The 14,652-nt window shown below is 33.6% G+C and overlaps 2 protein-coding genes across 2 annotated transcripts in view; one reads left to right on the top strand and one right to left on the bottom strand.

The window, feature by feature from the left end:
* The window catches only part of LOC125058271 (programmed cell death protein 4), a 32,709-nt gene extending 20,367 nt beyond the window's left edge, over window positions 1–12,342 (bottom strand). Inside the window, exons 1-2 of the mRNA XM_047662320.1 lie at window positions 11,872–12,342; window positions 4,589–4,749 (exon numbers count right to left, since the gene is read on the bottom strand). Of these exons, the coding sequence (XP_047518276.1) occupies window positions 4,589–4,749; window positions 11,872–12,121 (411 nt within the window). The 5' untranslated portion in view covers window positions 12,122–12,342. The remainder of the gene's footprint in view (window positions 1–4,588; window positions 4,750–11,871) is intronic.
* A 351-nt stretch (window positions 12,343–12,693) lies between these two features.
* On the top strand, window positions 12,694–14,116 carry LOC125058272. The gene has a single exon (XM_047662321.1). It carries the CDS (start codon window positions 12,940–12,942, stop codon window positions 14,098–14,100), a length of 1,161 nt encoding a protein of 386 aa, XP_047518277.1. The 5' UTR covers window positions 12,694–12,939; the 3' UTR covers window positions 14,101–14,116.
* Window positions 14,117–14,652: the final 536 nt, after the last annotated feature.

Below are 14,652 nucleotides of genomic sequence, written 5' to 3'. Positions count from 1 at the left end.
ATAGTTTCGACACTCCAAATCTACATATTTCACCAGATAAGCTGTTAGACGAACGACATAAAGACATATTTATTGCTATTTCTTGTGACATTTCCGATAAGAACAATCTTTACAACGAAGCTATTTCAATGTGTTCTCAAGTGGAACCATTTCTAAAAAAGTCTAAAGCACTCTACGAAACTGACTTATTGGTTTCCAACAAAAAACAAAACATTTACTTTAACTATTCTCGACCCTTATATTTCGATCCTTGGGATTCTGAAAGCTATTTTAAGTCACTTCTTAGCTGTTTACAGAATAACGATTTGAAATCACTTTACGTACCTGACTTAAAAGATGACGCAACTTGTAAATTAAAAGGCAATGAACAACTACATATTACATCTTATTTAGCAGACATTTATAATTGTAAGATTACTATCTGTGAAAACAAAGTGAAGACTCCTAATCCTGAAGATATTCCTTCTATTTTAAAATCTTTTCATGATGACCCTTTGTCTGGTCACCGTGGTATAGTTGAAACCACACGAAAAATAAGATCAGAGTATTTTTGGAAAGGTATGACCGACACTATTAAAAATTACATTGACAAATGTCAAATTTGCCAACGGAGTAAGATACAAAGAAAAACTTATAAAGCTCCAATGGTAATAACTTCATCATCCACTGAACCTTTTGAACGTGTCTCTATCGACTTAGTTTCTTATTCGGAAGTAACCCATGACTCTAATAAGTACATCTTAACCTTACAAGATGATTTAACAAGGTTTGTACAAGCTTATCCTATTGTAGATAAACAAGCAATTACCGTAGCAAAGACTCTATTAATCTTCTGTCAACATTACGGCGTTCCCAAACGATTTCACTCAGATCAAGGAACAGAATTTGTAAATAGCATCATAAAACAATTAATGAAATTGTTAGGTTCAAATCATACATTGAGCACAGCTTACCACCCTCAAAGTAATGGTTCTATAGAACGTTTCCATGCTACTCTTAGAGATCATATACGATCGTATCATAAGAAAAATAATTGCAATTGGGATCAAATAATTCCTTTCGCAGTTATATGTCATAACACAGCAGTTAATCAATCATTGGGTTTCACGCCTCATGAATTACTTTTTGGGTATAAACCTCGATCACTCTACTCTCTAAAAGAATTAAACGAATATACAACCTGTGATTATTTACATGATCTTAATGAACGACTCAAAGTTTCTCGTGACGTTGCTTTACGTAACTTACAAGCGATGAAGGAAAAAGCTAAAGAACGTTATGATAAAAATATTAGAAACATCGCTAAGTATAACGTAGGCGATTACGTAATGCTCAAGGTGCCTAACCCTAATAACTTAGATTCGAAATGGGAAGGTCCTTATCTTATTGTCAGAATAGGATTCAATGAAAATTACATTATCAGAAAGAATGGAAGAAACCAAATAGTGCATGCAAATCGTTTAAGACCATCGCACGAATCATAAATTATTTAGAATAATTATCGTTACTAGATTTTTTTTTACAAACCAATTTTAATTCTATTTCAGTTTACCAATTGCTATGGCATTTCCCAATACTATATCCGACGGAGAGGAGAATCCTAATTATATACATTCGTTTTATACACACATGAATAATCCTTATTTTAGTTTTATCATATGTTCTATAATAAAAAAATTATTTTACATTATACTATACAAAATTTATATAATTATAAAGAAAATAGTTACAAATAGGTTTAATTCTAATTAGAATTCTGAATAGGTCGTAGTCTAATTCTTGAATATTATTATATTTCTTTCAATATTATATTTTACAAAATAGTTATTTCCATATTTCAGGTACTCCACAACCTTTGTTGTCGGGGATACCCACATACAAAATATACCTTCAAACTCAGGACTATATTATGAAGAAGTTGGTGAAGTTCTAGTGTCGGAAAGTTCTTGGAAACTCATTATATATAGAGATATCGAACCATTATTCTTATCGAGGGATTCTCTAAAACGATTAGTAAATAGTTATAATTTTATAATCAAACAAAATTCTAATTTACCTAACGTCGATACTACCAGTTCTTTTATTAAATTAAGTATTATGAATATAGACTCAAGGTTGGATGAATTTCAATATTACACAAGCGACAAGCGTTTCAAGCGCGAACTTATAGACGGTCTAAGCTCAGTTCTAAAATGGCTCATTGGTACACCAGACGCAAAAGATGCCGAATACTATAATGAATGTATAGATCTCTTAGAAAAGCAACAAATTTCTACGAATGATATTTTAAAACAACAACTCCAAATTCTTTCTTCAACCATTACTAACTTTAACAATACCATTTTAAAAATTTCATACGATGAACACATGATCAATGAAAATTTAATGAAAATTAACTCCTATATTAACTCAACGAATACTTTACTTTTTAATCTCAGTGTATCTGAACAGATCTCAACTGTTTCTATACAAATTCTAGAACTCGTCACGTCTCTAGAAAAACAAATTGATGATATCGTTGCGAGCATTTTATTTATTAAATCGGGAGCAGTTCATCCTTCGGTCATATCGTCAGTAAGTCTTTACAAAGAATTATTAGCATCAAGTCATGCTAGAACATCAGGTAACCTAGTGGCAACCGTGAGTCTTCAAAACATTCATAAAATTCTAAACTCTGCCACAATTACATCATATATTTATATGAACAAAATTATATATATATTAAATTTTCCTTTAGTCAAAAATGACATATTTACCTTATACCATTTAATTTCAATTCCTATAAAACATCCTGAGTCCTCCTTATATTCCACAATCCTACCTGAGCACATGTATCTTGCTATCAGCAAAAACAGTCAACGCTACCTGACGACGAACTCCGTGGATAAGTGTCATGAATTCTCTCCAAACCTTCATGTATGCAGTAAGGTCACAATCTTCAACTCAAACGCACAACCAATCTGCGAAGTCTCCATCTTGCTGACGAATTCTAAAGACATACCTCAAAACTGCGAGGTATCCACATTCTCTGCGCATTTCAACACATTTCATCCATTAAAAAATAACAAATGGATTTTCATACTTTCGAAGAAAATTACATATGCTATGGAATGCAACGGAAAAACTACACATGGCGAAATATTTGGACACGGAATAATTCTGCTACAACCTGCATGCAAATTTTATACACCAATGGTTACACTCATCGCTGAAGACTCGAAATCGAAAAACATAAGTCATCCCATTGTTACTGTCGACGTGGAAAATCGCTGCATCGAAGGAACTCCAGATCTTTATAATCCAAGACTCGTACCTATCCAAATTAACGATGTTTCCTTAGACTCTCTCAATACTATTAAAGACGAGATCAAACATCACTCTAAAATACTAAATCAAGACAAATATATCATTCAAGAACATCCATACAATTTCACTCTAATGAGTTTATCACTTGGATCAGTCCTTCTTATTTATACTCTTTACAAGTTTTGCAATTGTTGCAACCTCTTCAAATACTTTTACCCAAGAAGAAACCCTCACGAACAAGGATGCATTCAAATATTTAATAATTGCTTCGACCAATCCCGAAGACGACAACAAATAGAAATCCCGATGTCTACATACAATACGACGACGACGACGACGGCTTGCATCAGCTCGGACGACGAGGAAGAGGACGCCCAACAAACTTCTTCAAAAAGTTCACGCCAACAGGCGCAACCTTTATTTTAAGGGGGGAGGTGTTATGTGGTCCCCACTATATTATTAAACTTTCAACTGTTATTTTTTGCCTTGTATAAGTTTAACCATATGTTCATGTAGTGATAAGTTATAGTTAAGTACCTAATGACATTGTTTGTTCCCCTAATGTATCCCTACTCCTACCCAAACCTTTAAGTACCAAATCCCGATCCTTTCAAGGGCACTTCTATTCCATATTCGAACTCCAACGTTAGTTTTTGTAAACATAATTTTAAATAAAGTTTGTTAGTTTTAAAAACAAGTTTTAGTCACTGCCTCATAACAACCGTTACACGCGAAAAACGTTGAACTAATGTTTATCACCGCTATGACGGCCGTCATGCAAATGACAGCACCGCTATATGACGTTACGGTGACACTCAACGTTCTCTAGAAAACCTACTCCGATGTTATTTTTTTACGTATTGTTGACGTCACCCAACGCTACATTACGGCCGTTGGATAACGGCACCCCTTTTCTAGGAAAGCTAAGCTTAATGGTAGCTTTATTTGATCAATAAAGAAATAAAAATTCTGGAGATCAGAATCCTCAGCATTTTTTTTTTGGACTATTAATTCACACCAATTGACCTAGTCCCATGGTAAGCTGGTGAAGCTTGTGTTATGGGTACTAGGCAACGGATATACATACATATTATAGATAGATAGACATATAAATACATATTTAAACACCCAAGACCTAAGCACAACCCCAAATGCTCATCACATCGATGTTCGTCTCAGCCGGGGATCGAACCCGGGACCCATGGATTCGCAGTCAGGGGGTAAACCACTAGACCAATAAGCCGTCTATCTGACTATTTGGAGACATCATTAAAGAACTCACCACAATTTCTTCAGGCTCAGCCTCAACAATCACTTGTTTAAACTCAATATCACCATTGGTTATGGCTTCAGAGTCGTAGTTTGGATCGTTCTCATCTTCCGCGTATTCTTCCAGCATCTCCGAGCCAGGCAGACCCCAAACTCCCTTCCCACCAGCACCACCTATATATGACATAAATCATTATTCACATTCATTAAAGGTGCTCACATGCGGTATTACTAGATAGTTTTACTTGAAATCGAGTAAAAATCAACGTGTGGACCGCAAAACTCACAGCTCGAAGGCTCGCATCGAGCCGGCTCGATGGAATTAAATGAAAGTAATTTCCTTCGAACAACAACCGTAACCGGCAACGCACCCACTAAAAATGGGTGTCTATGGGCTGCGCAGACTGCCCTTTTTTGGTCGTCCCGCAAGCTCGTTTGCCCCCCTATTTTATTTAAAAAAAAACCTACTCGAAGCGACCTTGAGCCTGACCTTCAAAAGAGTATTTTAAGATATCGTTTCTCAAGCGGGGGTCGCGACCTTTAGGAGGTTCGTGTTTGTTTAAAAGGGGGGGCGCAGTCCCGAATACCCAAAATAATTATTCAAGAAATTTAGTGTTTGAAGTGAAACTTCTTTAGGCGCATGAGGGTAAATTTTTACGGAACCGTCACGAAGATAAGCAGCGTTTTTGTCGAAGAAAAGGGAGAGAGCGATTGAGAGAGAGTGAGAAGGGCGAATAACCTTATAGAAAATATATTTTTAAAATTAAAATTTCGTAAAGAGAATTTATGCAATATGAGTATTTTATATTTTATGCAAAATAATTTATTGAAATCTCAAATAACGAATTGTAAATAAAAATGCCACGTGTTGTTATCATCGAAGAAAAAAAAAAATTGTATTCATTTTCGACACTTAAATTCATTAAATTCCTAACATATCTACCTTTTTCCCTCCCTCTAAGTCTCGGAAATCTAAAGTTTTAGATTTGTATAAATAAGAACAAGACTTAAAAATTAGTTTGCCAAAACAATTAGAATTTGCTGAAAATAATTCCCATCCCCGCATCCCCTTGGCATCTATATTAAAACGATTCTGTCATCTATATATATAAAATGAAACCCGTTTTCCGTTGTCACGACATAACATGTAAACGGATGGTGATTCCTTGAAGTACGAGGATGGTTCTTACGGAGAGAAAAATTAAAAAAAAAAAATTGAGTGAAAAAGTCTAAAAACAACACTTTTCTAAATTCCCATACAAAATATTCGTAATAATACTTAAAAGTCAATTTGAACTTTAATACCATATCATAAGTTCAAGTGTTAGTGGAGGGGTTCCGGGAAGGTAAATTTTTAATTTTTTGACATAATGTATTTGTTGTCTTATCAACTTTCTTTTTTTATCTTACTAGCTAGACCGGTGTCCCGAATAGCAGAATAAGTATTTTAAACAAATAAAGAATCGACTGTTAGGCGGTACGATGTTCGCCAGGCCAGCTAGTATTTAATACATTTAAATTTCTCTGTATTGTCAATTCTGGGTCCGTGTTTGCTTGAATATATCTCGCATGGTAACAATTGTAAATGCGTTTTAATAATAACAACAGATAAAGAGTCAAGTGATAACGCACGCAGTTATTTATTAATTATATGTATAACATAATAGGCGAATCGATTAACACGATTAAGACGCCTGTATCTAATATATAAAATTTTCGTGTCACAATGTTCGTTCCCATAATCCTCCGAAACAGCTCGACCGATTCTTATAAATTTTTTTATGCATATTCAGTAAGTCTGAGAATCGGCTACAATCTATTTTTCAAAGTCCTTAGTGATAAGGGGTGTCCATCCCAAAAATTTTGTTTTTATTTTTTTATGATACAACATACAAAAATACACACAACCCCTAATTTTCACTACGACCAACCCCTATTTTTTATTACAGTAGATAGTTATTTTTATTGAACTAAAAAATGTTTCCTAGAAATAATATACATGGCAAAACAACGTTTGCCGGGTCAGCTAGTAGGTATATAAATGAAAATTTATCGCAATATATGTTGCGAAGTTCAAGACGAAGGCGGTTGGTTGGGTTATTTATTCCTTGAGGAGGGTTTTTATGGATAGAAAAATTGGAAAAAATTGCACGGAAAATTCATAAAACAGTTTTTATTTCGGAAAAGCGAACAGTCTAGCATATATAGCAAAATGTTTCATATATTGGTATGTAGCTAATAAAAAGGTAGGCTTAGCAAAATTAAAACGCGAAACGAAATTCGTGGCTTATATAATAAAAATAATTATAATCCGTATTTTATTAAAAACGTCATTAATTTACGTAATATACTTTTGAAGTTATACTTCTTTAGGCGCGTTATGAAAAATTGATGAGAGTGAAATTTTACGATGTGCGCACAAAATTAACAGAATGAAGTTGCCCACGGAAGATGCTACGGTATTGGACATAATTTAAAAACATTCGAATAATAATAGAATTTATGTTAAACTTAATGTAAGATAATAATAATAAATATTTATATATTTAATTTTTCAAATGTAACCTGAACTTTATTGACTATAATGACTCCTTTTCCAGTCTTTGATTATTTAATTGTAATTAATTATTTGCATGCAATCAAAAACTATTTTTAATAATGCCAAAGAAGTATAACTTCTTACGCGCGTACATAAGTACACGCACCCTATTTTTTTTTAATTACAGTAGATAGTTATTTTTATTGAACTAAAAAATGATTCCTAGAAATAAATCTTCTTTAAAATCTTAATCTCACTCGTTATTTATTAAATTCATGGCATAATTAGCACACGACTATACACCTTCATTATTTATTTTGTGGCCCGTGTTGGTAATGTGCACGATGGACATCAGCCTTGCGATTCTGTAACTCACTTTTCGAACTCACACAGCGGTTTTCGCATCGTTTCGCAACTGATAAGGTGGGAGCTTGTAGTTTATTGTTTATCAGAATGCCAAATCATAAAATGACTGCTTCACGACTGATTTGAGAGCGACCGCCGACGCGAAAACCGCTGTGTGAGTTCGAAAAGTGAGTTACAGAATCGCAGGGCTGGTGTCGACACGTCGCGTCGCGTTTTAGTAGTATGTTTCCGCCTTTATATTTTGCACGCGAGTGATATATCGCGCCTTATCTCTAAATGTCACCGTTATAAATTTACATTTAAAATAAAATGAAAACTGTGTTTTTTACTTAATAAATATTATGTTTACGGTTGTGTTGCCAAAATACCACACATTGTGATAATTTGAGACGCGATAACGCTACTGCGCAGTTGTATAGTCACGACAAATCGATGACCACGTGTTTTTATATTTTTTCAATAGATTTCGACACATTGTGTAATTTGTTGTAATAGTCCAGTCAGTCAAGACAATTAATTCATTATAATTCCAAAAGTTTTCAAATTTTGATGTAAGGTCGGGAGTGGTATTAAAACAAACTATAAAATTTTGCAACCTGCTCTGCGGTCCGGAACATTGTTAAAAATAAGTTTTTGTCGTGAAAAAAATTCCAAAAGTTCTGCAAACTTGGGGAAGTTTTCGATATAATTTTCATATCACGTATAAAATTTGCAACCAACCTAAGTGTACGGAACATTTTTTGTTATTAAAAATTAATGTTTTTCTTTATTAAACTGAAGGAAAACGTTCCAAAAGTTCTGCAAATTTGACAGATATATCGAAAATAAAATAAATAACAAAAAATGTTCCGTACACTTAGGTTGGTTGCAAATTTTATACGTGATATGAAATATTATATCGAAAACTTCCCCAAGTTTGCAGAACTTTTGGAATTTTTTTCACGACCATACAGCAAAAATTAATTTAATTGCAATTTTAACAATGTTCCGGACTGCGGACAAGGTTGCAAAATGAGATTTATTGTCGTCCCAATGTACCATTCACTTGACCGAAGTTTGAAAACTTTTGTAATTATTATCAAATTTTCGATTTCGAATTTCTATAATGACTATTTAATAATACTAGAAAAGGATGTATCGCTAGAGACACTAAAAGAAAGTCCTCCGGCCGCGTCTGTATGCAATAAAACCCGAACCGATTTTCGTTCAGTTTTCACACCGAGAAATGTTTTATGAAAGTCACTGAAATATTAAAAAATAAATCAAAGGCGTTACAACCTTTTTAGGTCAGGGCCTCAGATTTCTGTATCTGTTTCATTATCATTTGTTCAGCCTTCTGTGCCTGACCCCCCCTCCTGACTTTTTTGGGTCTAAGGCAAGCCAGTTTACTCACGATTTTTCCTTCACCGTTCGAGTGACTGTTAAATGCGCACATAAAGAATTGGTGCACAGCCGGGGAACGAACCTACGACCTCAGGGATGAGAGTCGCACGCTGAAGTCACCTGGCCAACACTGATCAATATTGCAACAAAATCTTGACCTTGACCTTGACTGATCGCGGAAATGGCGGAGGCTGGTATATTATATTCGAACGGTACAAATGGGCAGGATGCTCATCTGATGATAACTTAATCACGACCCATGAACACAATGCCAGTTATGCCAATAATAATTAAATAAACGCCACTATTGGATATATAATAAAGGATTCGACAGACAAGAACAGAATTAATGCAAAAGAAGAATATAATTATCATGTTAGACTTTAACACCAAGATCATAGAATGGTGGTCAAATTAAAAGATGGGAGGACAATCTACCAAAAGAATGGAGAAGGTCTGCCAAGGATAGAGAGACATGGAAACAATTTTTTTTTTAAAGACAATTCGCACCAATTGACCTAGTCCCATGCTAAGCTGGTGAAGCTTGTGTTATGGGTACTAGGCAACGGATATACATACATATTATAGACATATAAATACATATTTAAACACCCAAGACCTAAGCACAACACCAAATGCTCATCACATCGATGTTCGTCTCAGCCGGGGATCGAACCCGGGACCCATGGATTCGCAGTTAGGGGTACTAACCACTAGACCAATGAGTCGTCAATTGGGGGAGGCCTATGTCGACAGACAACCTGACCAAAGTGACCAAAATTTTCGCTATGTAAGTTAAAGGTAAGTGAATAAAGGGCTTTTATTATTATTTATTATTAAGGATTCGACAAAAATCTGTTTTATTTTTAAAATAGACTAATAAAATAAAACTTGGTTACCCTATGGATTGCTTCAAAAACAAAATCTATCAAATTTCGCCTTGGAAATAGTCTTATATCACCCATGTTTATTTCTTGTTATTTTGTAATTATTATTTATAGCTTTTGCTCAATTTACAACTGAGGCGGTGAGTGTATTCTGAGTTTTGTTTAATAATAAATTTTTCAGTTGTGCAAACCACTTGTACATCTCCTCATTGGGCATTTAATAATCATTATGTTTAGTATCAAGCATCTGTGGCCAACAGGACATTAGATTTTGTATGGGATACAATTGTGGGGAGCTCCATATGCCTCTAACAAAAGTAAAATTCAAAGAACACAAAACTACATCCTTAAACAAATAAACAACTCGGCTTGGTTCATAAGAAACGCCGAAGTACATGAACACCTGGGCATACCTACAGTCTAGGAGGAAATACAAGTATATGCTCAGAAGTACAAGACTAGGCTGGTAAATCATCCTAACCATCTAGCTGTTCAACTCACCCTACCGGAGTATATAAACCAACTCAGAAGACTAAGAACCCAATAGCTCAGCAGTAGTGACTGCGCTAATATTATTATGGTAGATATTCCTAATGAGGAATATCTCTAAAAGATTGTGAATTGGGTCTGAGGCAGAAGGCATACATGGGGAAGAATACTGAAGTACAACCAGAGTTCAAACACTCTACACCTAAGCATTCCTGGCACACTTAGCTAGTAAAAAATGGGTTATTATGAAAGCAGACATTCCCAGCAGAGATTGCATTTGAATCCCGACTATATATGCATAATTGTTTCTCTGTATGTGGTCAATTAATACCTGTCTATATGATGAAGAAATTCAGACAAAACCAGTAATGAATAGAATTAAAAATCAAACAGAATGTAGGAACTGAGAAGTCTGGTCATCTACTTGATGCCATGTAGAATGTTTTTTTTTGAAAATGCTTACTGAAAATTAGACTGGCCTTCACACTAGAATCGAGTTTGACATATTAGGTTACATTTTGTTTTATATTTATAACATATACCTTAGTTCATCAGAAGGCTGGTTTTAAAGAAACCAGTGAAAATTATTAGACTGGTATATAAAATAATAAAGGCAAGCACATTTGACTTTAATTATTAATATTTAATTGGATTTTTATCACTGGAGATTAGTAATTATAGATTATGTATTTTTACATATTTTTTTAATATATTAGTTTACAATTATACATTTTTGTATGCATTGTAATTGCTGATATGTGTTGTGCTCTCAAAATTGTATAATTCCTCATTACACTCATAGGAAATAAAATATTTATTATTATTGTATAAGAATGAGTGTATTCCTTAATATTTGTAAACCTCAGTACATTTGTGTACTTAGAGCATTCACAAAAAAATTACGACCAAAAAAGTTCTTAAAAAATTGTTTATTGAATTTATAACCATCTCCTTCAGTTTTTAATTTTTATTTATAAAGACGAAATTACTTAAATATAACTACTAATTAAATTTATTACAAATCCACATTTACATTAATAAGTTAGGTTTCCTGAAAAGGACATCAATAGTTTAGAAGTCATTAGACTTGGCAGGGCTTGGCAATGATAATCTTGACAAATGCCATGGGTATGCTATGATATCATAGAGATAAACATTTGTGCTTAACCTAATGTTATTGAAGTTAAATTTAATAGAAATGTAACCTTGCATTAAGTATAAACTAAATTTTCTAAAAACTACATACTTATGTTTTCGAAAAAAAAATTAGCCTACATAGAATTTCTAACATATAAATATGGCAAAGCTTAAATACTAATCGGAATAAACAGTCCTTCAATGTTGAAAGTTGTTTAGTATTGTGTAATAAGTCATTCAACGTACGTGACCTACACCAATGCATTTAAAAGGGGCGAGTCTTTAAATATATATATATATATATACAGGCATAGTGCATCTAACTGCGCAGAAATGTTTGACCTTGAAATTGCCGCAAACCTATTTCGACCACCGGTCTATAGTAAACACCACCCTTCTGCATCTTAAAACAGACTCAATTTATACGTTCTCGAAAGTTCTTTTTCCCTTTATTTTAAATAAACGTCGATTGAGTTATGAATCAATTTAAATTACCTTTTTTAGGCAAGCCCCTGCCATGCCCGTTCCTTGGTCGACGACTATTCTTCCAGCTGCGATATTTCGGAAGCGGCGCGGATACGTTGCTTCCCTCCTTGCTGTTAGTACGGGCCAATTTCTTGTGCCTACGACGCACACGGCCTGAAATAGAGGCAGCGGCGTCACCAGCGCCTTGCTCTACCACCGGCTTCTCGTTTTCTTCCATAACCACGTTTTCAGAGTCGGACACAATGCTTTCAACTTCCATTGTGGCGACGACGCCAACCGGCTTCGGTTGAGAAAACGGAGAAAGCTTAATCAGGTTTTATGAATCCACTAAGATTCTACTAGGAGTTAGAATTGGGATAAAAGATACCACAATCGGTACAATAACTAAGAAACAAAGAGATTTCAGTGTTAACGGAACACGCGTTACCGAGACCGACACAGTACTTCTATAATATTAAGCTTATTTGTTTTGAGAACCCACCGACGTGAAGTTAGCAAAATAACAGAACCCAGGAAATTGTACACAGAACAGATGGGAAATGTTGTGACAATACTGCCAACTTTAAGTAAATGTTGATCCAATCACAACACGATTGAAGATTATATTAAGCCCAGCGTCGGTAACTTTATTTTAAACAGATTTACGGTTTGTAACACGGTCCGTATCATCAATAACTTTAAAATAAAATTTCTTGAATCTGAATTAAAATAGAAACCATTAATTATTTATGTCATAAGTAAATAAGTAGCTCATTTGACAACTTAAGTTATTTGTTTACCTCTATTAAATTTGTACCCTGTGTAGTGTGTTTTGACACCTCTGTGGAGTGTGCCAGTCTGTATTCAGTAATTCAGCAATGATTGGAGATTGATCTGCTTTGGCTCTAATCTAATGACTAATACTTTTAAGTAATATGATTATTACAAATTACTATATCTTGAACTTTCCTTGATATTTCACTAATCACTATTAACTTTACAATATTGTGTTTAATGGTGTGCTAATTTTTTTATCGTAAATTGTTTTATTTATTTAATTGTTAAATTCATAAATAAAGGAATTGTTTATACCACAAAATGAATCATCGTAAAACAGATTTTATTACAAGATTTCGTTTATTAAATTCTCAAGATAGTACTGAAGAAATTGTGTGGTCGTGCAGTAGTTCTAGTGATAATGAGAATAATGATAAAATCAATAGTAACCAAAACCGAAAACATTGTAAGACAAGGAAAAGGAAAGCAAGTAAAATGATGTGTATCAATGACATATCTAATTTACAATTAACAATATCAGATACATCACAAGAAAGTCGAGGAAATTATAACACCTCCCCCATTCTTAAACCGAGACTATCAAAATCTATTTCAAACTTAAAGAGGAACAACTCGCCACCCCACACTGAAATTAAGGAATCTACATCACCAATTTTACAACCAAAAACTGATAAACGGAGAACTAAAAGCCCTGTATTAGTTTCAAAATTAAAAGAAAACTCTCCGTATGTATGTAAAAAGTTATTTAATTCAAATGTTACAAATCAGTGCAGCATTAAGAAAAGGCGCATTTCACCTATAGTATGTGAAAGAAGCAGTGAAGGTCCTTCTTCGTTTAAGACGGAACTTTTTTATAAAACTGATGATAGTAATCAAACTAAAACAGCATTGGTAGAAAAAATTAAATCATACTTTCAGAGAAGTTTAAGTACAGAATCTCTGTCACAAAATTCAATCAGTGAATATTCTACACCCAAAAATAGTTCAAAAACCAGCGACGAGGTAGAAATAATAGATTTTACACAAGGCTTGTCTATGCCAATTAAACAAGAAGGTTCCTCAATTACACACTCTGCAGAAAAAAGCAAAAAGGTCAAGTACAAAAAGGATGGTTTAGCATATCGCTTAGATAATTTATTAAAAAAACAAAATGCCAATATTTCTCTGTGGCAGCATGAACAATATTTGGCTAGTAATTCAAACTTTATCATGCCAAAAGGTGCATGTGCAGTGTTTCGAATTAAAAAAGTTGATTTCAAATTTGGATGTTTTTTACTACTAGCAATAAGTGAGAAGGACGAAGTCTTTATTATTTTAATTAATAAAATATATGTCAAAGAAAAAATTGATAGTGATGTAATTTTAAAAATATATGAGCCTTACAAAGTGTTAGATTTTAATGACAAATGTAAATTAATTGTTAATGTATGTAAATATGTTTGTGAATTCATTTTAAAATAAAAATCTTAGTTACTTGTACAATTATTTACGATTTAAAATAATATAAATCAATTTGAAACAAAAACTGGGGAACTTTAGTTACCTATGAATTATTTCTTTCTGAAATTTTGACTGACTAACTAAGAAAATTAGCTTCATCTAATTGCATCTTTGACGTTAGATATATGAAATTAGCAAAATCGTAAAATCAAGCTTGCTACTTTTATCTTCTGTTTATGCTAGTTCCACACGGTACGCTAAATGCTTTCAAATTCAAAAATCATTTAATCATATAGGTAACACATTATGATTTGTCAGTAAAGAAATATATATTAATGCTTCTAATTTTACATTTAGTGCCAGTTCTCAAATCAAGGGCGAAGAACGGAAGAGAAGAACTGGCAATAAACTCTCCGCCACTCTTTAAGCGCCATGTTTTTTACACAACGATTGTAAGGAGCTGCAACCATTAAACCATGTTCCACATGACATCTTAAGTAATTAATAATAATAACATAAATTAAAAACAAAGAGTTGTCCTCTATCAGCAGGAGGCATGGTGAAATAGGAGCA

This window comes from Pieris napi, chromosome 18 (genome assembly GCF_905475465.1).
Source record: "Pieris napi chromosome 18, ilPieNapi1.2, whole genome shotgun sequence".
Taxonomy (NCBI): Eukaryota; Metazoa; Arthropoda; class Insecta; order Lepidoptera; family Pieridae; genus Pieris; species Pieris napi.
This window is presented reverse-complemented; position numbering and strand designations above follow the sequence as displayed.

Coding starts and splice junctions, on each gene's coding strand:
- LOC125058272 (XM_047662321.1), top strand. CDS start 12,940: ATGAATCATCGTAAAACAGATTTTATTACAAGATTTCGTTTATTAAAT.